Below are 15423 nucleotides of genomic sequence, written 5' to 3'. Positions count from 1 at the left end.
CAATAAATTTGAGTTTAACTTTAATTATAATATGATAAAAAAATCTTTAAATTTTATTTTTAATTTAAAAAAATGGATTTATACAATATTTGGATTTTGGAGTGTTAATAATAATGAGATAGGAAAAAGACAGTTTTGTTTTGTTAGACGTATGTTCTTTCGCATTTATGGGATCTGCCTCTTCTTCTCTTTTTTAGTTTTAGGATTCATTTTAATGAATAATGAAATTAAAAATAGTATAAAAAATAATTATTAAAATTAATTATTATTATAATAATATTAAAATTAGTAATAAGATGTATATTTAAATATAAAAATAACAGTAATAATAAGATAAATTATATTGAAATAAAAAAATATCATTAAATATATTATATTAAAATATGTATATAATAAAAATATTTAATTATTTAATATTTATTAAATTATTAAATTATTATTAAATTATTTTATCTCTATACTATATTTCAAGATTAATTATTTTTTAATTTTTTAATAAAAAAAGAAAAAGAAAAAGAAAAACTAAGTGATCCCTAAATTGTATTTCAAAAATTAAAAAAAAAAGTGAAAAAGCGGTAAAATTAAAAATTAAAGCTATGACGGAATAAATTGTGAGTGGTGCGATACGCCGTGTCTCACTAATAATCAATTATGTAAATGATATATTAATATTCATAAATTATTTAAATTTAATTAAAATAAAATTTAAATTTAATTCGAATAAATTTTAAATTTAATTTATTTATTATCGAGTCTAATTCGAATAACTTAATTTATCGATCGAGTTAAATTTGAGTATTATTATATTCGATTCGAGTAATTTATTAATTAATTGATCTTTTATATTTAAATATATTTTTTATTATTTAATTAATAAAATATCTTAAACTTGAGCTCAAGCTCAAGTACAAATAATCGAATTTTTGTTAAATATAAGAATCGAGTTTATTTTTACATATTAATCGAACGAATTCGAATAATTTGATTTTTATCTTGAGTCGAATTCAAATAGAATTTTGAATCTCAAATTTCGAATCAAATTCGAATTTAAGTTTAATATTATACTGACTTAAACTCAATCGATTATATTCTTAGATATAATTCTTAGATATAATTATTGATTTTTTGGGTGCTAATTACATGGAAGTATAGTTACATCGAAACAGGGCCTTAGTTTGTCTCTGTTTTTCTTTCTTATTTGATGTTAACTTTCATAAATTTTTAATATATATATTTGCTTATTTTCACCCATTTGTCTTACTCATTTCATTACAACTGTTAATTGAAAAAAATAAAAATAAAAAAGTCTACGGATCATATTTTTATGTGTAATTATAAAAAAAATCGATATCGCAAAAAAAAAAAAAAAACATTGAAATGGTCGGAGAAAACAAGAATTTTTAAAGTATATCTGAAATTTCCTCCCCATTCCCTCTTTGAATTTCTCCATCAATTTAAGTCTGTTTCCATCCTATTATCCCAAACCAAAATCGACAGTGACATTCATTAGTTTGATTTCATATTTTGCAAATGTTATGTTGAAATTAAATCTCTACATTTTGCTTAGAGATATATTATATATTATTCTTCTGTTCATATTCCTTCTCTCTCTTTCTGTTTTTTTTTTTTTTTTTCATTGTTTGTTTGGGTGGATTGGAATTTGGCTGTAGGGGTGATGGCACCTTGGCAGTTGCGAATTGTTTGCCAAATAGCAAATATTAGGTCATGAACTATTACATTTTACTTTTTAGGCTTTATTTTTATTGCACGTCACTTTTTTTTTTCTATTAATATGAGGTTTGTGACTCGCTTTTACCATTTGCTTACATTTGAATTTTTTTCTTATCACTGCTTTTTTTGGGAAGCTTGAATATTAGTAAATCACTATTTTGAAAACAATTTGCTTACCCTAATAATAAACTTAACAATTTGTATATTTATATTATATAAAATATTAATAATTTATATATTTATATAAAAATTACGTATTATAATTTATATCGATATAAAAATATAAAATATATTTTTTTATTTTGTTGAATTTATTTATATTTTTTATTAAAATTTCAAATTATATATTTTTTATATTTTTTATTTATATCATTTTTATATTATATTATCATGTGTGTTTTAAATTGAGAAATCTACCTAAAGATTAATTGGATTGATACCCTTAGCTACATATAGAATTCTGCTTTTGGCACATGGCTTTAAAAAAAAAAAAAAGGGATTTAATGGAGTTTTATAAAAATATAGAAGAAAATAATAAATCTCTTGAATAAGTATTCCAAAAGTTATTTTTAGGATGGAAAAAAAAAAATCACATCGATCATGCGATGGCCCTAACCCTGAAAAGTGTTTCTAGAAAAAGATTCTTCACAGTGGACAAAAAAGATTTTTCTGACAGATCACTTGACAGATTCGTGCATGTAGGACAAGTATTTTCTTATACCATTAACTTCTCATTTATGTTTGGCAGCTGAGAATGTGGTGGAGAAAGTGGTAACTTTGGGCCAATGAGAAACTTTTACTGTTCCGTTAGTCTAGTAGAATGGAAGGGGTTGGTGGTTGCCTTGCCTGTAAAAATCCAATGTTCGCTGACCAAACTTATCAAAGAACTACACTACTTACTGAAGTGAAGAGGATTGAGCAAAGAAGTCAGATATTGGTGACCAAAGCTACATTTTTCTCAACAGAATTCTAAAATATTTTTACTTTTAGATGCAAACAACACTTATTTCTAACTCCTTGTACTAGGCGTGACATTGAAAAGGACAAACGACATGCAACTACCTGATGTTGGATTCAAGTTCAACGTTTCCATACTAAAGGATTGAGAGATTTCTTATCCAAGTAAACATCTCGTCTCCACCAAATATTTCATGCTTCTTCTTGTCAAAGATTTTTTGTTCTTGATGATTTTGATTGATAATATAAGAGAAATTCCATTAATGCTGATAATGTTATGATAGAAAGGTTGAGTAGTTACTTGTAAATTTACAGAACTCAGCCTATATTTCTCTGCAATTCTTGTCAATGCTTTTAATTTGTTTTATGTGCAAATGACTCATTGATTTTTCTCAATCCAACATTTTCTACCCTAGTAAGAAAAAGTTACCACCAGTAATTAAAGATATTACTATTTACTCATAGTATTTAGTTATTTACAATCATTTAAGTAACTTATACCAATTAATAATGAAAACAGAGTTAAGGGGTGAGGGCAGGATTTTATGTGCAATAGATCATCAATAACTCCAAGAAAATGTGAAACTCCATTCAGTATAACATAAAAGAAGATTACTAAACAATAATCATGATGATTAAGACAACTGTATAATACAAACTCCCAAGAATTAGAATGAGAGCAAATGAAATTTACAAAGAAATGAAATGAAATAGAAACTGACCGCAAAAGACAGTAAAGCATACATAGAGCAAGCCATCAACCATGTGATCTGTTGTTGGTAGAGTGTTGAACTCTTGGTTCTAGTGATTGGAGTTCAATCCTGACAACTTCAAGTAAGAAAAAAAACATACATAGAGAAAGATTTTTTTTCCTTTCCTAATTGTTAATGAGGAAATACAAATTGAATGATAGACAACCATAGCAGCAGGAAGATTGGAGCCTCGGGAATGTCACAAGAAAGGGTAAATAAATCTCACTCAAAACTTGACACCAGAGATATTTGTATGCAGTGCTTGAAATGGCATCTCAGAATAAAGATACAAAGGTTTTCTCGACTACTGACAGCTACAGTAAGACATGTTGAATGCTGCTTAGTTTTACTCTGAACCTTGCACTGCAATTGATTAACATCAAATTCAGGACATATTATGCGAAGCAAAACAGATATGATGGATAATCAATAGATAATGAATACAATCTCCATGTTCAACTCAAATAAAGGCCATAAATTACACATGGAAAGAGTGCCCCACACTTAAGGTTTCCAAGAATTGAGTTTGAATGTGGCTCTCTTAGAGATAATGTAAGTTGCTAAGCTTATCTGGAAATTCAAGAAAGCTCGATTGTTCTAATTATAGTTGACACATATTTTCTATGAATTAATAACTGAGCTTCGACTTAGAAATGCTTTGCTTGATGAGAGAGAGAGAGAGAAGAAGAGGAAGAGGAGGTGTTAGCACTTAGCAGGCTGTCATTCATCATATACAAGGATGGTCATCATAAATGGAACCATTCAGATTTCAGAACCACCTCAACTGCTAAAAAACTTAAAAGGCTGCAATCCCCACAATAAATGATTGTGAAATGCACCAATGCAACACGATTGTTTCAAGTCTTTAATCAAGTAACTTTCCTTGAAGATCAATGTTTTGCTTCCAAGTAATGGCACCTAGACACACCAGAATTTGAGATAGTGCTAGCAGAGATTTCATCCTGCTCACAGGTCAAAGTAACTTATATAGCTTGAACATGGGTGATGGGTCTAATGTCTGAAGACTCTGAAGTCTGAACCCAACTGAAAAAAATGGGAGTATGGGGGTAGGGAATTCAACATATTATATAGTTTATTAATTGCCATAGCAATTCCTAAGCAGTGCTACAAGTACCAACAAAGGCAAAAACACTTGGTTATTTCAAACTTGGTTTGTTCATGTCCTTTCTCATTTACTGACCCGATTATCATTCACTAAGCATCAATGACAAGTTTGCCAGCCAATAAACATGAGAACATGAGCAAGCGTGAGGGTGCATGTGGACAAGTAGAAGTTGGAAATAAGAACATCAAAGACACTGCCAAAGTAAAAAAAACTGCTCACAGCTTAGTATGAATCACTGATTTAAAATGCTCTTTTTTCATGCTGAATTCCCCCTTCTTTTGTATGTGTGAAATCAGTGACAAAGACTCTTTCAATCAAAATATCCATGGTCAATAAAATATGCAGAGGAAGGCAGGAGAAAGCTAGGATTCAAGACTACTTAAAGAGGTAGTTTTGCCACAAACGTACATGTTCAATCACAAATCAGCAGTATAAGAAACGTACAATAAAGCAAACATCAAAAGCAAGAAGTTAGCATTTCATTCTGAATTTTGATACGCTGACCTCAATCAGCAGTTTTTGATGTTTGACTACGTTGTTCCTCAATCAAAGTTTGAACTTTCTGCAGTGAAAATCAAAGTCAAACCAAAGACTAAGAGCATATGTGTAAACAATGTCAAGGACACTAAGCATGTAATGCCAGCTTTACCTTCACAGAACTCCCAACCTCCTCTAGCTTTTGCAATAATGCAAGATCCCCTGAATAAGAAATAGCATCAAACTTAAGACTCCTTGGTGGAGAAAGCTGCAATAAAAAAGGAAGAAAATGAACATTAAACCAAAAAGACAAATTACTTGCTGAACATTATATTAAGAAGGAAGGCTGATAATTTAAAATAAACAGCATCTTAATGGAGAGTCTAGGCTTATAGTTAAAAAGCCTTATCATACTTAAACCCAACTTATTAGATAAACTATCATATCAACAGGCATACCCAAGCAGCTGGGGGGTGAGTCGTTAAACTTGGAGTATCTTCAATTGCGGAAACTTGTCGGGAGAAAACTTCAGTCCTCATATTCGAAAGGCGTGTCAAAACAGCCTTAAAATGAGCATGGAAAGGCAAATAAATTAGAATCCTCTTCTATGAAATCAGCAACAACAAATATGATTATGATAATCAAGAATAAACCTTCCTAAAAGCATTTGGGTTAGCAATGCCATGGATTTGTACATCATCACTGGGAGGCCTCCTTACACCAACATTCTCAATCCTAACAGAGTAAACACCAAAAAAAGACTGCAGATATCCTAAAGGACAATACAAAAAACAAAAGTTACAAAAAAAAAAATTCAAAGTAAAACCTTTGTCAAAAATAATTAAAGTAGATAAATTCTTTTCACCTTGTTCAATTACAACATCTGCAACTGAAGGTAATAGAACATGCTTCTCTTTCTTTAAAACCCCAAAACAAGGAATTGCCACTGGCCTTGTAACCTATTAAAACAGTTGTTCTCTTTTCGTGAATAGTTATTTCTAAAAATAGCAACTTGACCCATGTTTGTAATCGTAAGCATGCCATAACAAGAAGATTAAAAAGGAGAGAAAGGGTGAAAATTTACTTTGTAAACGATGGAATTTGAAGTGAGATAGAGCTTTCGGGATCGAATATCTCTTCGGAGAATGTGTCTTCGAACGGGAATGTATAAGAGCATGAACAACCCAATACCCCAAGCTAATATCAAAACCAATGAGTATAAAACCCATTGAGCCGTTTGGTGGTTGACGAAATTCTCTTCCATCTCCTCAAATGACGCCGTGTAAAGAACCGGCTCATCGTCTGTTTCTTTTTCCGTTTCCTCTTCTCCGGTAACGGATTCCGATAACAAGCTTCTCTCCAAGCTCTCGATTTCCACTACTTCATCTCCAGTTCGCATCTTTAAACAAAAACCCAAACAAAAAAATAGCTTACCTGTGCTTGTCGAATGGAAGAGTTTGGAGGATTTTCGCTCCGTAACGTTGAAAGCTAGGCCGAAGAGTAGAGAAGAACGCGAAACGCGTGTCCAAGGTGCGCCGTTTCGGTGTTGTTCGTGACAGGGTGAGAATGATAATGTGAGGGAGGGAGTATCGTGGATTGACTGTTCTTTGCCATCATGATCGTCGATATTAATAAAGAATAATGAGATTTTGCTTCAGTGTCCCTGATTTGGTTTCGACGGTGGAATATGGGTTGGACACATGGGAGAGGTCCGTTAGTTGTTATGGGATTGTTTAACATTTTGTTTTCGTCTTTGACTTTGACTGTTGGTGTCTGGTGAATGGTGGTGAACCAATGAGAAAAAAGTATTTTATGAAATAACGGATACCTTAGCTCAAAATTGGTAAATAATTTGTACTCCTTCTCTTCCATTTTTTTTGTCTCAAAATTATATTTTTTTTAATTTAAAATTTTTATTTTTATGATTTTTTATTTTTTTAATATTAAAAATAATGAAAATTTAATTTTATAAATTTTTTAATTTTAATACCAAAATATATTAAAATCAAAATTTTTTTCTTAAACTTTGTAGAAATCAATTATACTTAAACAAATTGAGACGAAAATAATATATTATATTTTTCATAATTTAATATTTTAAAAGAATGAATATAAAAAAGAAATTTTTTTAAAAATAACACAAATAAAAAAATTTACACATTAATATTTTTAAAAATTACATTGGAACTTAAAATTTGGAAGTTTTATAAGTGTTCGAATAAAAAATTTAGATGAAAAAGAGATTATTTTGTTTTAGAGTACATCAATGCATTTTATAACTCTTAAAAAATATTTATTAATAAAAAATAAAATAAATATTTAAAATTTAAAATTTAAATATAAAATATTTAAATTCAAATTCTCACCCTTTTTTATTGATAGAGGATATATAAGTTTAAAAAAAAATTTAAAATTCATAAATTTCCTTGTATGTTCGTTGATTACTTTTATCTTGAATATGGAATAACTTTTTTTACTTCTAAACTTCTCTCAATAAAAAAATTTTTTCTTAACAAATATTTATATTGAATTAACAAATCTTATATTAAATGAAATTGTTGACAACAAAAATGGAATCATTGATTTCTTTTTTCTTTAATAACAATAGGATGGGTTTTTTTTTCGTTAAGTGAACAATAAGGTGGGCTTTTGCTATACAAACTATTAAGGCTGCAAGGCCTATTCTTATTTGGGCTCGTAGGTTTCTATGGGTTAATCATTGAGAACTAAAGCCCATTTCCCATCTTTGAACTTGGCTCCATGGAGCAATCATCATTCACCGTCGGTTGAACCATGGACATAATACGTAAGTTGATTCACCATTCGTTTCCATGCAAGTAATTCTATATTTTAATTATCAGTTGATTCAATTAGTTATGATTCATTATTTTAGATGAAAAAATCTTGAATTTGAGTTTATTAATGATTACTTATTAAGATCATTTTCAATGAACAATTTATAATAATTTATTTTAAATTATCAAATATAATATATTTTATTTTAACTTAAAAATTAAATAATTTATTTATTTCAAATTTTTTTATCAAAAAAAAAAATTATATTCTAATCTTATCATAGTCTCTTTTTTATGTTAACTTCAAATGCATGATCCCTGTTAGATATTACATATTTTGCTTTTACTTTTGAGACTAAACAATTTATCCTAACCAAATTTTATATGAAAAAAAAAAAAAAAAAAAAAACTCATTCGTCCCTACAAATATCGAAAGCAATCTTTCCTCATAACAAGGAGTATTCCACTGTCAGAAAGAAAAAAAAAAAAACAAAAGTGGAAATCCGCTCCTGTCGGTAGCTGCTTTGAACTGCCGTTTTCCAACCAGAAGCCTATGCCCAAACAAATTTCTTGACTCATCATAGTCAACATTATCTTTTATATATGTTATATCTTGACCCGAGCGAACTCCAATAATTTCATTCATACTTCTCCATAACACATGTTCTTACCCTCATTACTTCGTGGTGGGATCAAAGAGTCGGCTTTCTTGTCTAAGGACAAACCCTATGGGATTTTTCGAACCATGTCCCTAACCCTTTGGGAAATCTTTTCCTCTCCACTAACACGCTTTAGACCTTTGGGAAACCATCTCTACAAGTCACAAGCCTAATTAGTTAGTTTCGACTTTGTTCTCCCTTTTGTTTCAGACATATTCTTAGTTTGTAGCTTCTTATTTATTTTCATAAATATCCAAAACATTTAGGCTCCATTTGGTGTAAGACGCAATCCTCTATTAGGGTGGAAATTTTTATTTATAAAAATTTTTTCATTATTCAAAGAAACACAACAATGGTGAGATGTAAAACAGTAATACTATAAGAAAAATTTAAGGTAGATAAACTGTTCAATTCCCTAAATCAGGGTAAGAAGTGTCATACCTGACAGCTTAAAATAAATAACTGTAAATCGTGTATTCGATATGATTCAATAAATGATCACTAACAAAACTCGAACCCAATATCTCTTAGTTGAGGTGAGCGAGCCTAATCGATTGAACCAATCACTTGTTGGTAAAAAATATATTATTATTATTATTATTAGTTATTTTTTCTTTTACCAAATTTGAAAATGCTAAAATGTTCAAATTTATCTTTTTCAAAATTATAAATAAATTGAAATATAATGTTATTGAAATTCAAATTTTGTACACACTAAGAGTGTTGATTGGATTGGTTTAATTATAACAAAACCAAATTACATTAATTACTACTTTTTATTTTCAATATCGAATTATAAAACCATAAATATTTTAGTTAATTTTATTTATTCGAATTTAGTCAAATTTTAATTACTACTTTTTATCTTCAATAAATAAGTTAAAATTACATCTTAAAGTCAAAATTATCTACTAGCATTTATATATACACATAATTAATGGAAACAGAGACCGATACCCAAAACTAAAAGCAAAAACAATCAATGCGAGTCATGGGAGGCATCAAACGCGGTTGAGGTGTCGATGGGTTCACCATTCTTCGGTTGGGTTCTCCTTTGGGCCCACTGACAGACCAATTTGACTGACAAAGTAGGCCGATGTTTTTAATTCACGTCAGGCCGACCTCTACCTCTCATGATCTGCCCCACTTCAATTCCGGCCTGTCAGGGTCGCCACTTGCCCCGTCTCCTTCCTTGCCTTCCGACTGAGGCCGACTTTCCCCTCTACATTTTTTTTTGTTTCTTTTTCAGACAATACATGGGAGTTGTTTGTCAAAACCATCGAAGTTATTTCTTTTACAACTTAATTTCAAGTACATTTATTTTTCCCTAAGTGATAGGTCGATACTGCTATAGTGCTTATTTACCTTGGACGTTAAAATTTAAATTTTGATTATTTAATTTAAAATTTTAGTTCTTTATTAAAAATTGCATAATTGTTAAATTAATAATAATGATTTACGTACAATATTTAGTGGGGATGAATCTACCGTTTCATTTAAGAAACCTCCCAAATTTGAAAAAAAAAAAGAAAATTAAAAAAAAAAATACTAGATATTTCTAAAATTTTTCATAGACACTCCTAAAATTAAAAAATAAAAAAATAAAAAAATTTCTTTGCATATTCCAGAATTCTCTTATCGATATTTTTTATTTATAAAATTAATAAATTTATATATATTTATTATAAATAAACATATTAAAAAAAATCCTAGATATGCATCGATCAAACCACGTACGAGCTGGTTTTGACACTACATATATTGGTAGGTAGGGAATTGAAATGATGTCCAAATTCAATTGCCTTCCTCTTTAAGTTTTTTATAGTGATTAGACGTATTAATCAAGTTAAGAATATGATTATGTTAAATTAATATGGAACATGAACATAATTAATTATAAACTACATCATGATTCACGTAATCAAGTTAAGAGTTTGACTAACCGTTCATGATTCTTGTTTTAATTAATTATCCCTTTTTAATATGTTGATGTCCATGTAACAATAACGGGGATGTCTCCATGAATATTTTGATCCCGGACATAAAATTGAATTTATGAATTAAAGTTAAAAAAAAAAAAAGACGGTTCAAGAATTCAAATTCAAATTTGACATTTAATGATGATGTGATGTTTTTAATTTTATATTAAAAGAATAAAAGAATATGAAATAATAAATGTAAAAATTTATATTTATATTTACGAGATAATGTTGTATAATAAAATCATAATATTTTTTGTATAAAATAAATAATATATCGTAAATTGATTATAAATTTTCATAAATAATATCAAAATTATCATTAGTAAGATAAAAATTAAATGTTATATTATAAAAATTATTTTTAAAATCTTAAAAAAATTAAATGTTATACGATAAAAATTTATGTTAACGTTCAATATATTTTATATTGAGTTTGACTAAGATGTCAAACTTTATTAAACTTTATGAAAATATCAAAATCTAATAAAAAAATTATGATATCTCAATCTTATATTAAAAAAATGTGAAGATAAAATATGATATATACATATATATATATAAATATAAATTTATACTTATAAAATATTTTTTATAAAATAAAAATTATAAAACTTTTAAATTAAAACAGTTAATATTATAAATTGTGTGCAAGCCTCCATTATAGAAAACAATGCACTGATTGAAAACAAGCAATTAGGAATTAGATGCGATTGATGAAAAATGTATCATTTTCAATTTTGTCAAATTATTATCTCTCTAGAAAGCTAATTTGGCTGATGGTCCTCCATTTTATAGGATAAGATTCAATAATTAAAACCTTTGCAAAAGCTTCAAACTGGTTGCATTATTTAAAGTAAATTAACCATTGACGTTTACCAACTTCATATAGCTGTAAGCTGTAAATAAACTTTTATCACTGGAAATTATTTATAATTATTTCTTCATTCATTTTTTCAACCACCATGCATATGCATGGATCTTTATAGTAGGACCTTTAACAATGTAAAGATATATAAATTATATGACTTTCTCCTTTTAATTTAGTGATTAAAAAGTTAATTAAAAATCATGTAAGGTATGGGTTTTATCCCATCATCCTTCCTCTCCAGACACAATAATTCAATAGTATCCACCAGTCAGAGGAAAAAAAAAAACAACAGCCTGCTATATGACGACCTTAAATTAATAAAACAAACCAATAACTATATACATACATACATATATATATATATATATATAATAAGTTGTATAAACTCAGACGACTACTCTTTATTTTGTTTTTTTGTTTTTTTTGGGCAATATTGTTGAAGAGTTTGTCTATAAATATTTATTAAAGTGTTATTTAAAAAAATTATAATGAATGTGTGGTTTCTTTTTTAATTTGATAGAAATAATGTATTAAATAAAAGATCGTGAAAAAAGATTTTGCTAACAAAATTTCCAAAAAAAATAAAATTATTATATAAAATATATATTTTTTAATTATTATATAAGACAATTTTTTTTAATTTATTGAAATTCATAACATTAACAATAGACTAGGTTATAACATTTAATAAAAATATTATTTATGATAATATTAATCACTATCAATTTAAAAAAAAATGCTTTTAGAACACTCCATAGCAGAATCCATTTAAGCATAAAATTTTAATTAAACTTAGCAAGTGTTTGTAAACATCAAGAATTTTTTTTTTAATCTTCACAATGCATTAAATATTTAATTAAGCTAGTGTTGAATTTTAACGTTGATTGCGGCCAATGTTAGGAATTGGAGAAAATTAAATAGGGGGAAAGCGTGGAGGGCGAGGGCTGTGGCGTACTGAGGAGACAAAAGCAAAAATTATGTAACACTTCGAAGACAAAGTTTAATGCTACAAAGGGGTTAGGGTTTCACTTATGCCGTGAATCTCGGCTTCTTGTTCCCACTTTAGGGTTCCATGTAAGAGTTTATACTGATATGTTCACCGTATATATGCAGCCAGACATTATAATATAGCAAACCATGCATCGGATACTGTTGGCTATATGGGTTAATTTTATACTCACCTAAGATTGCCATGGCATTGGCACCTCAATGCTACCTTGTGGGCTTCAGTTTTGCCCTTAATTGGAGTTTTTCCCTTTCATTATATATTGTAGGGTAGGGTTTATCTATTGCAGGGATTTTGTTGATCTGCGAATCTTCTGCCTGCTAGCTTTCTTTGGGGATGGTTATGGTTACGCAGCTAGCAGTTTCTGCTGGTTGGTGAAGTGTTTAGCTTGCTCTAAACAATTTGAACACAAAAACTGGTGGATAAGATTATAACTATGTTCTAACCGGTGGTTCACGAGTTAACAAAATGGAGATGAAGTGTTCATACAGAATTGTTGTAAGCAATATATGCATCAATTTCTATGCATTTGAATATTTGAATGTGTAATTTTTTTATTTGATGCAAAGTGAACAGTTCCTAATAGTAATTTGGAGTAATGCAATACTGTGGGAATGTTTAGCTTATTTACATAAACGAAAGTCCATTGGACAAATAAGGAATTACCAAAAACAGAAAAATCAAGAATTTCTTTAAACATGTCTCTCATGGAAAAAGCTTTTAGTCAATAATGGAGCAGCTGGAAAGTGAAATTTGATGGAAAAATTACTCCCCAATTCTCCCCTATCTTTAATCATCATCAACTTGAAATGGAAGGGGATGGATGGAAGGAAGAAAAAAAGGAAAGTTGATCGATAGAATTGGAACCCTGGCTTTTTACATAGTGCGTGCATAAAAAATGCTTGCTCATGAAAAGGGTCCCTTGAAAGGGGAAATATTGTTGTGTTTACTCCTTTCAAAGTGGATAATCCAAAGAACCTTCAGACCCATCTTTAGAGATATAGTTGAATCACCTGGATGGAGACCTTAGTGGCTCCATTACCAACATCATCATCTTCATCTCTTTCTTTCTTTCTTCCTTTCTCTCTCCTCCCTTTTGCTTGCTTCTCTCACTTAACCCCAAAAAAAAGCCAGCCTCAACCTTGGTTGCGTGAACTTGCATCAATAATCCAGCCTGGATGCAATGATAATAATTTATGTATAACACAGCATTACTGTACTGTCATAGTAGTATTAATTAAGCAGGGGGAAAGAATACAAAACCCAAAAAGCTGGTGTATCCCCACAATTCTATAGGACACACTGCTTTTTTTTTAACTCTCAGAGATGCTGAATTTAGCAGTGTAGGGACCATGAACACGACTCGTGTTTAGCGGTGGTGAGGATCCATCGAAGAGAAATATATATATATGTCCATGTCATGTCATTGTCTTTAGATATGCTAGCATCTTCATGCATATAAATTCCATTGACTGGTTTATCTATATCAACAATTCAAAAAGCTTGTTTAGTGCTCCGAGGAATATTACTGTTAATCCCATGATTAGCTTAAAAAATTAAAAAAAGATAACTCTAAACGAGATTAATCCTTGCTTGCTTGTGTCCACCCCCCCCTCCCCCCCCATATAGCAATTACTTTCATCAGTACTAATCGGCATCAATCTTTCTTGTCCATGTTCAATTGAGCATGCATGCATGCCTGGATGACATGGTCATTCTATTATTAACCCAAATCATTCTGATTGCTAGCTTCCATTGCCTTATTTGTCATGAAACCCTCATAATTTTACTATAAGCAATTTTCATGCCTAATCATGATCACCTATAAAATCATGAAAAATCTTGTTCTTCGTCATCAATGATCCCCCATTCCCATTTAGTGATCACTTGGAAATGGCAGACAATCCTTTCACTTGTGGGCGTCAACTTTTTTACATTTTTAGTGCAAAGAAGCGAAAAGATCTTTTGTCCGAAATAGCAATTTCGCGTATCGCATGTGTAATGTGATTTGCAGATTAAGGGAAACTGTATCACTAAGGCATTAGTTATGTCTTGTCTCCTTTACCTGGTCTGCTAGTGTTGCAATTTTATTTAAGCTTCAATCCCCGTTTCCTTCTGTCACCCTTTGTTATTCTGCTACTCTTTTATGGTAAAAAGCTCCGGGGGTCAAATTCTTGTGCTGCTTTGATTCTAAGGCCGGTACAAATGACTTAACCTACAAGACACTAGTCGAATTGCTAGAGGTCCTCCTGTCTTCATTTTAAAGAAAAATTCTATCCAAGAAAAGATGGTAATCAACTGAGCTAAACATCTATAGAATGAGATATTGCAATTGTAAAGTAGGTTTCATTAATCAGAATTTATTCTTGACGTGATGCAAGTGCACTTTTTAAGAACCGGAAAGAAATTTTATTTTCCTAGGTAGCAAAAAGAAGGAAAAGAGCAATAACCAATGTTGATAAAAGATAATTACTGAGATGCAAGCAATTGTGTCCATTTGTGGGAGCCAACAGAGGTGGCTACTGGGACCTCACTCATTTACGAGTGCTACATTATCTGCCACTTTTGGTTTGACCTATAATTCATATATTGTACGTTCATAAGCAAAGTGATTGATGGCCTCTTATTCAAGTCTGTCCTCCAAATTAATTGGTTCACGCTAAGTAATTAAGCTTTTTGCACCCACCAATTACTTGATAGCTCCTCCATGCAAGTTAACTTGACAGGCCCTGGACCTGGAGTTGAGGAGGAGTTCAATAGCAAAGAAAGCGAAATGACAGATAATTATATCTTGACCTCATAACCAACAGCTAGCTGTAGTAAGTACAATCATAACCCTGATAAGCAATATTTTCGGCTTAGATTTGTCAGTTGATGAATCATTATGGGGCCATATCTGTTTAAGAAACAGATAATGAAAGACCAATGGAATCCAACTTCCCCAGTTTTCTGAGCAGAGAAAATATTGCAGCTGCATGCTGTTTCTGGGAAAGTGTAGCCCACGATTTTGAAAAGTAGGAGTTCCAACAAAGCAGAGGAAAAAAACCAGTGGTTGTGATGATAAAGATAG

At 29.9% G+C, this 15423-nt stretch overlaps 1 protein-coding gene across 4 annotated transcripts; it reads right to left on the bottom strand.

The window, feature by feature from the left end:
- Positions 1 to 3285: 3285 nt before the first annotated feature.
- LOC111299210 (uncharacterized) lies at positions 3286 to 6645 on the bottom strand. Of its 4 annotated transcripts, none has more exons than XR_016329725.1 (7): positions 6128 to 6645; positions 5909 to 6002; positions 5697 to 5815; positions 5502 to 5606; positions 5216 to 5311; positions 4975 to 5128; positions 3286 to 3803 (listed from the first exon to the last, which is right to left on the bottom strand). XR_016329725.1 is itself a non-coding variant. In XM_022894274.2 (7 exons), exons 1-6 carry the CDS (start codon positions 6440 to 6442, stop codon positions 5072 to 5074), a joined length of 786 nt encoding a protein of 261 aa, XP_022750009.1. In that variant the 5' UTR covers positions 6443 to 6643; the 3' UTR covers positions 3286 to 4484; position 5071. The 4 variants fall into 4 exon arrangements, 2 of the variants coding, with proteins under 2 accessions (XP_022750009.1, XP_022750008.1); XR_002691264.2 differs by having other exon boundaries at positions 5011 to 5128; positions 6128 to 6644; XM_022894274.2 differs by having other exon boundaries at positions 3286 to 4484; positions 5071 to 5128; positions 6128 to 6643.
- Between the last annotated feature and the right edge of the window lie 8778 nt (positions 6646 to 15423).

Source organism: Durio zibethinus, chromosome 18 (assembly GCF_047325235.1).
Source record: "Durio zibethinus cultivar Kanyao isolate XHJ-2024 chromosome 18, ASM4732523v1, whole genome shotgun sequence".
NCBI classification, from domain to species: Eukaryota; Viridiplantae; Streptophyta; class Magnoliopsida; order Malvales; family Malvaceae; genus Durio; species Durio zibethinus.
The sequence above is the reverse complement of the archived record's forward strand: the minus strand, read 5'-3'. Positions and strand labels throughout refer to the sequence as shown.

What these genes read in the sequence shown, in the direction of transcription:
- LOC111299210 (XM_022894274.2), bottom strand. Translation starts at nt 6,442, where the DNA reads ATGCGAACTGGAGATGAAGTAGTGGAAATCGAGAGCTTGGAGAGAAGC. An exon ending in ACCCAAATGCTTTTAGGAAG is followed by an intron (nt 5,607 to 5,696) that starts GTTTATTCTTGA and finishes GCTCATTTTAAG; the next exon opens with GCTGTTTTGACACGCCTTTC. An exon ending in AGGTTGGGAGTTCTGTGAAG is followed by an intron (nt 5,129 to 5,215) that starts GTAAAGCTGGCA and finishes TTTTCACTGCAG; the next exon opens with AAAGTTCAAACTTTGATTGA.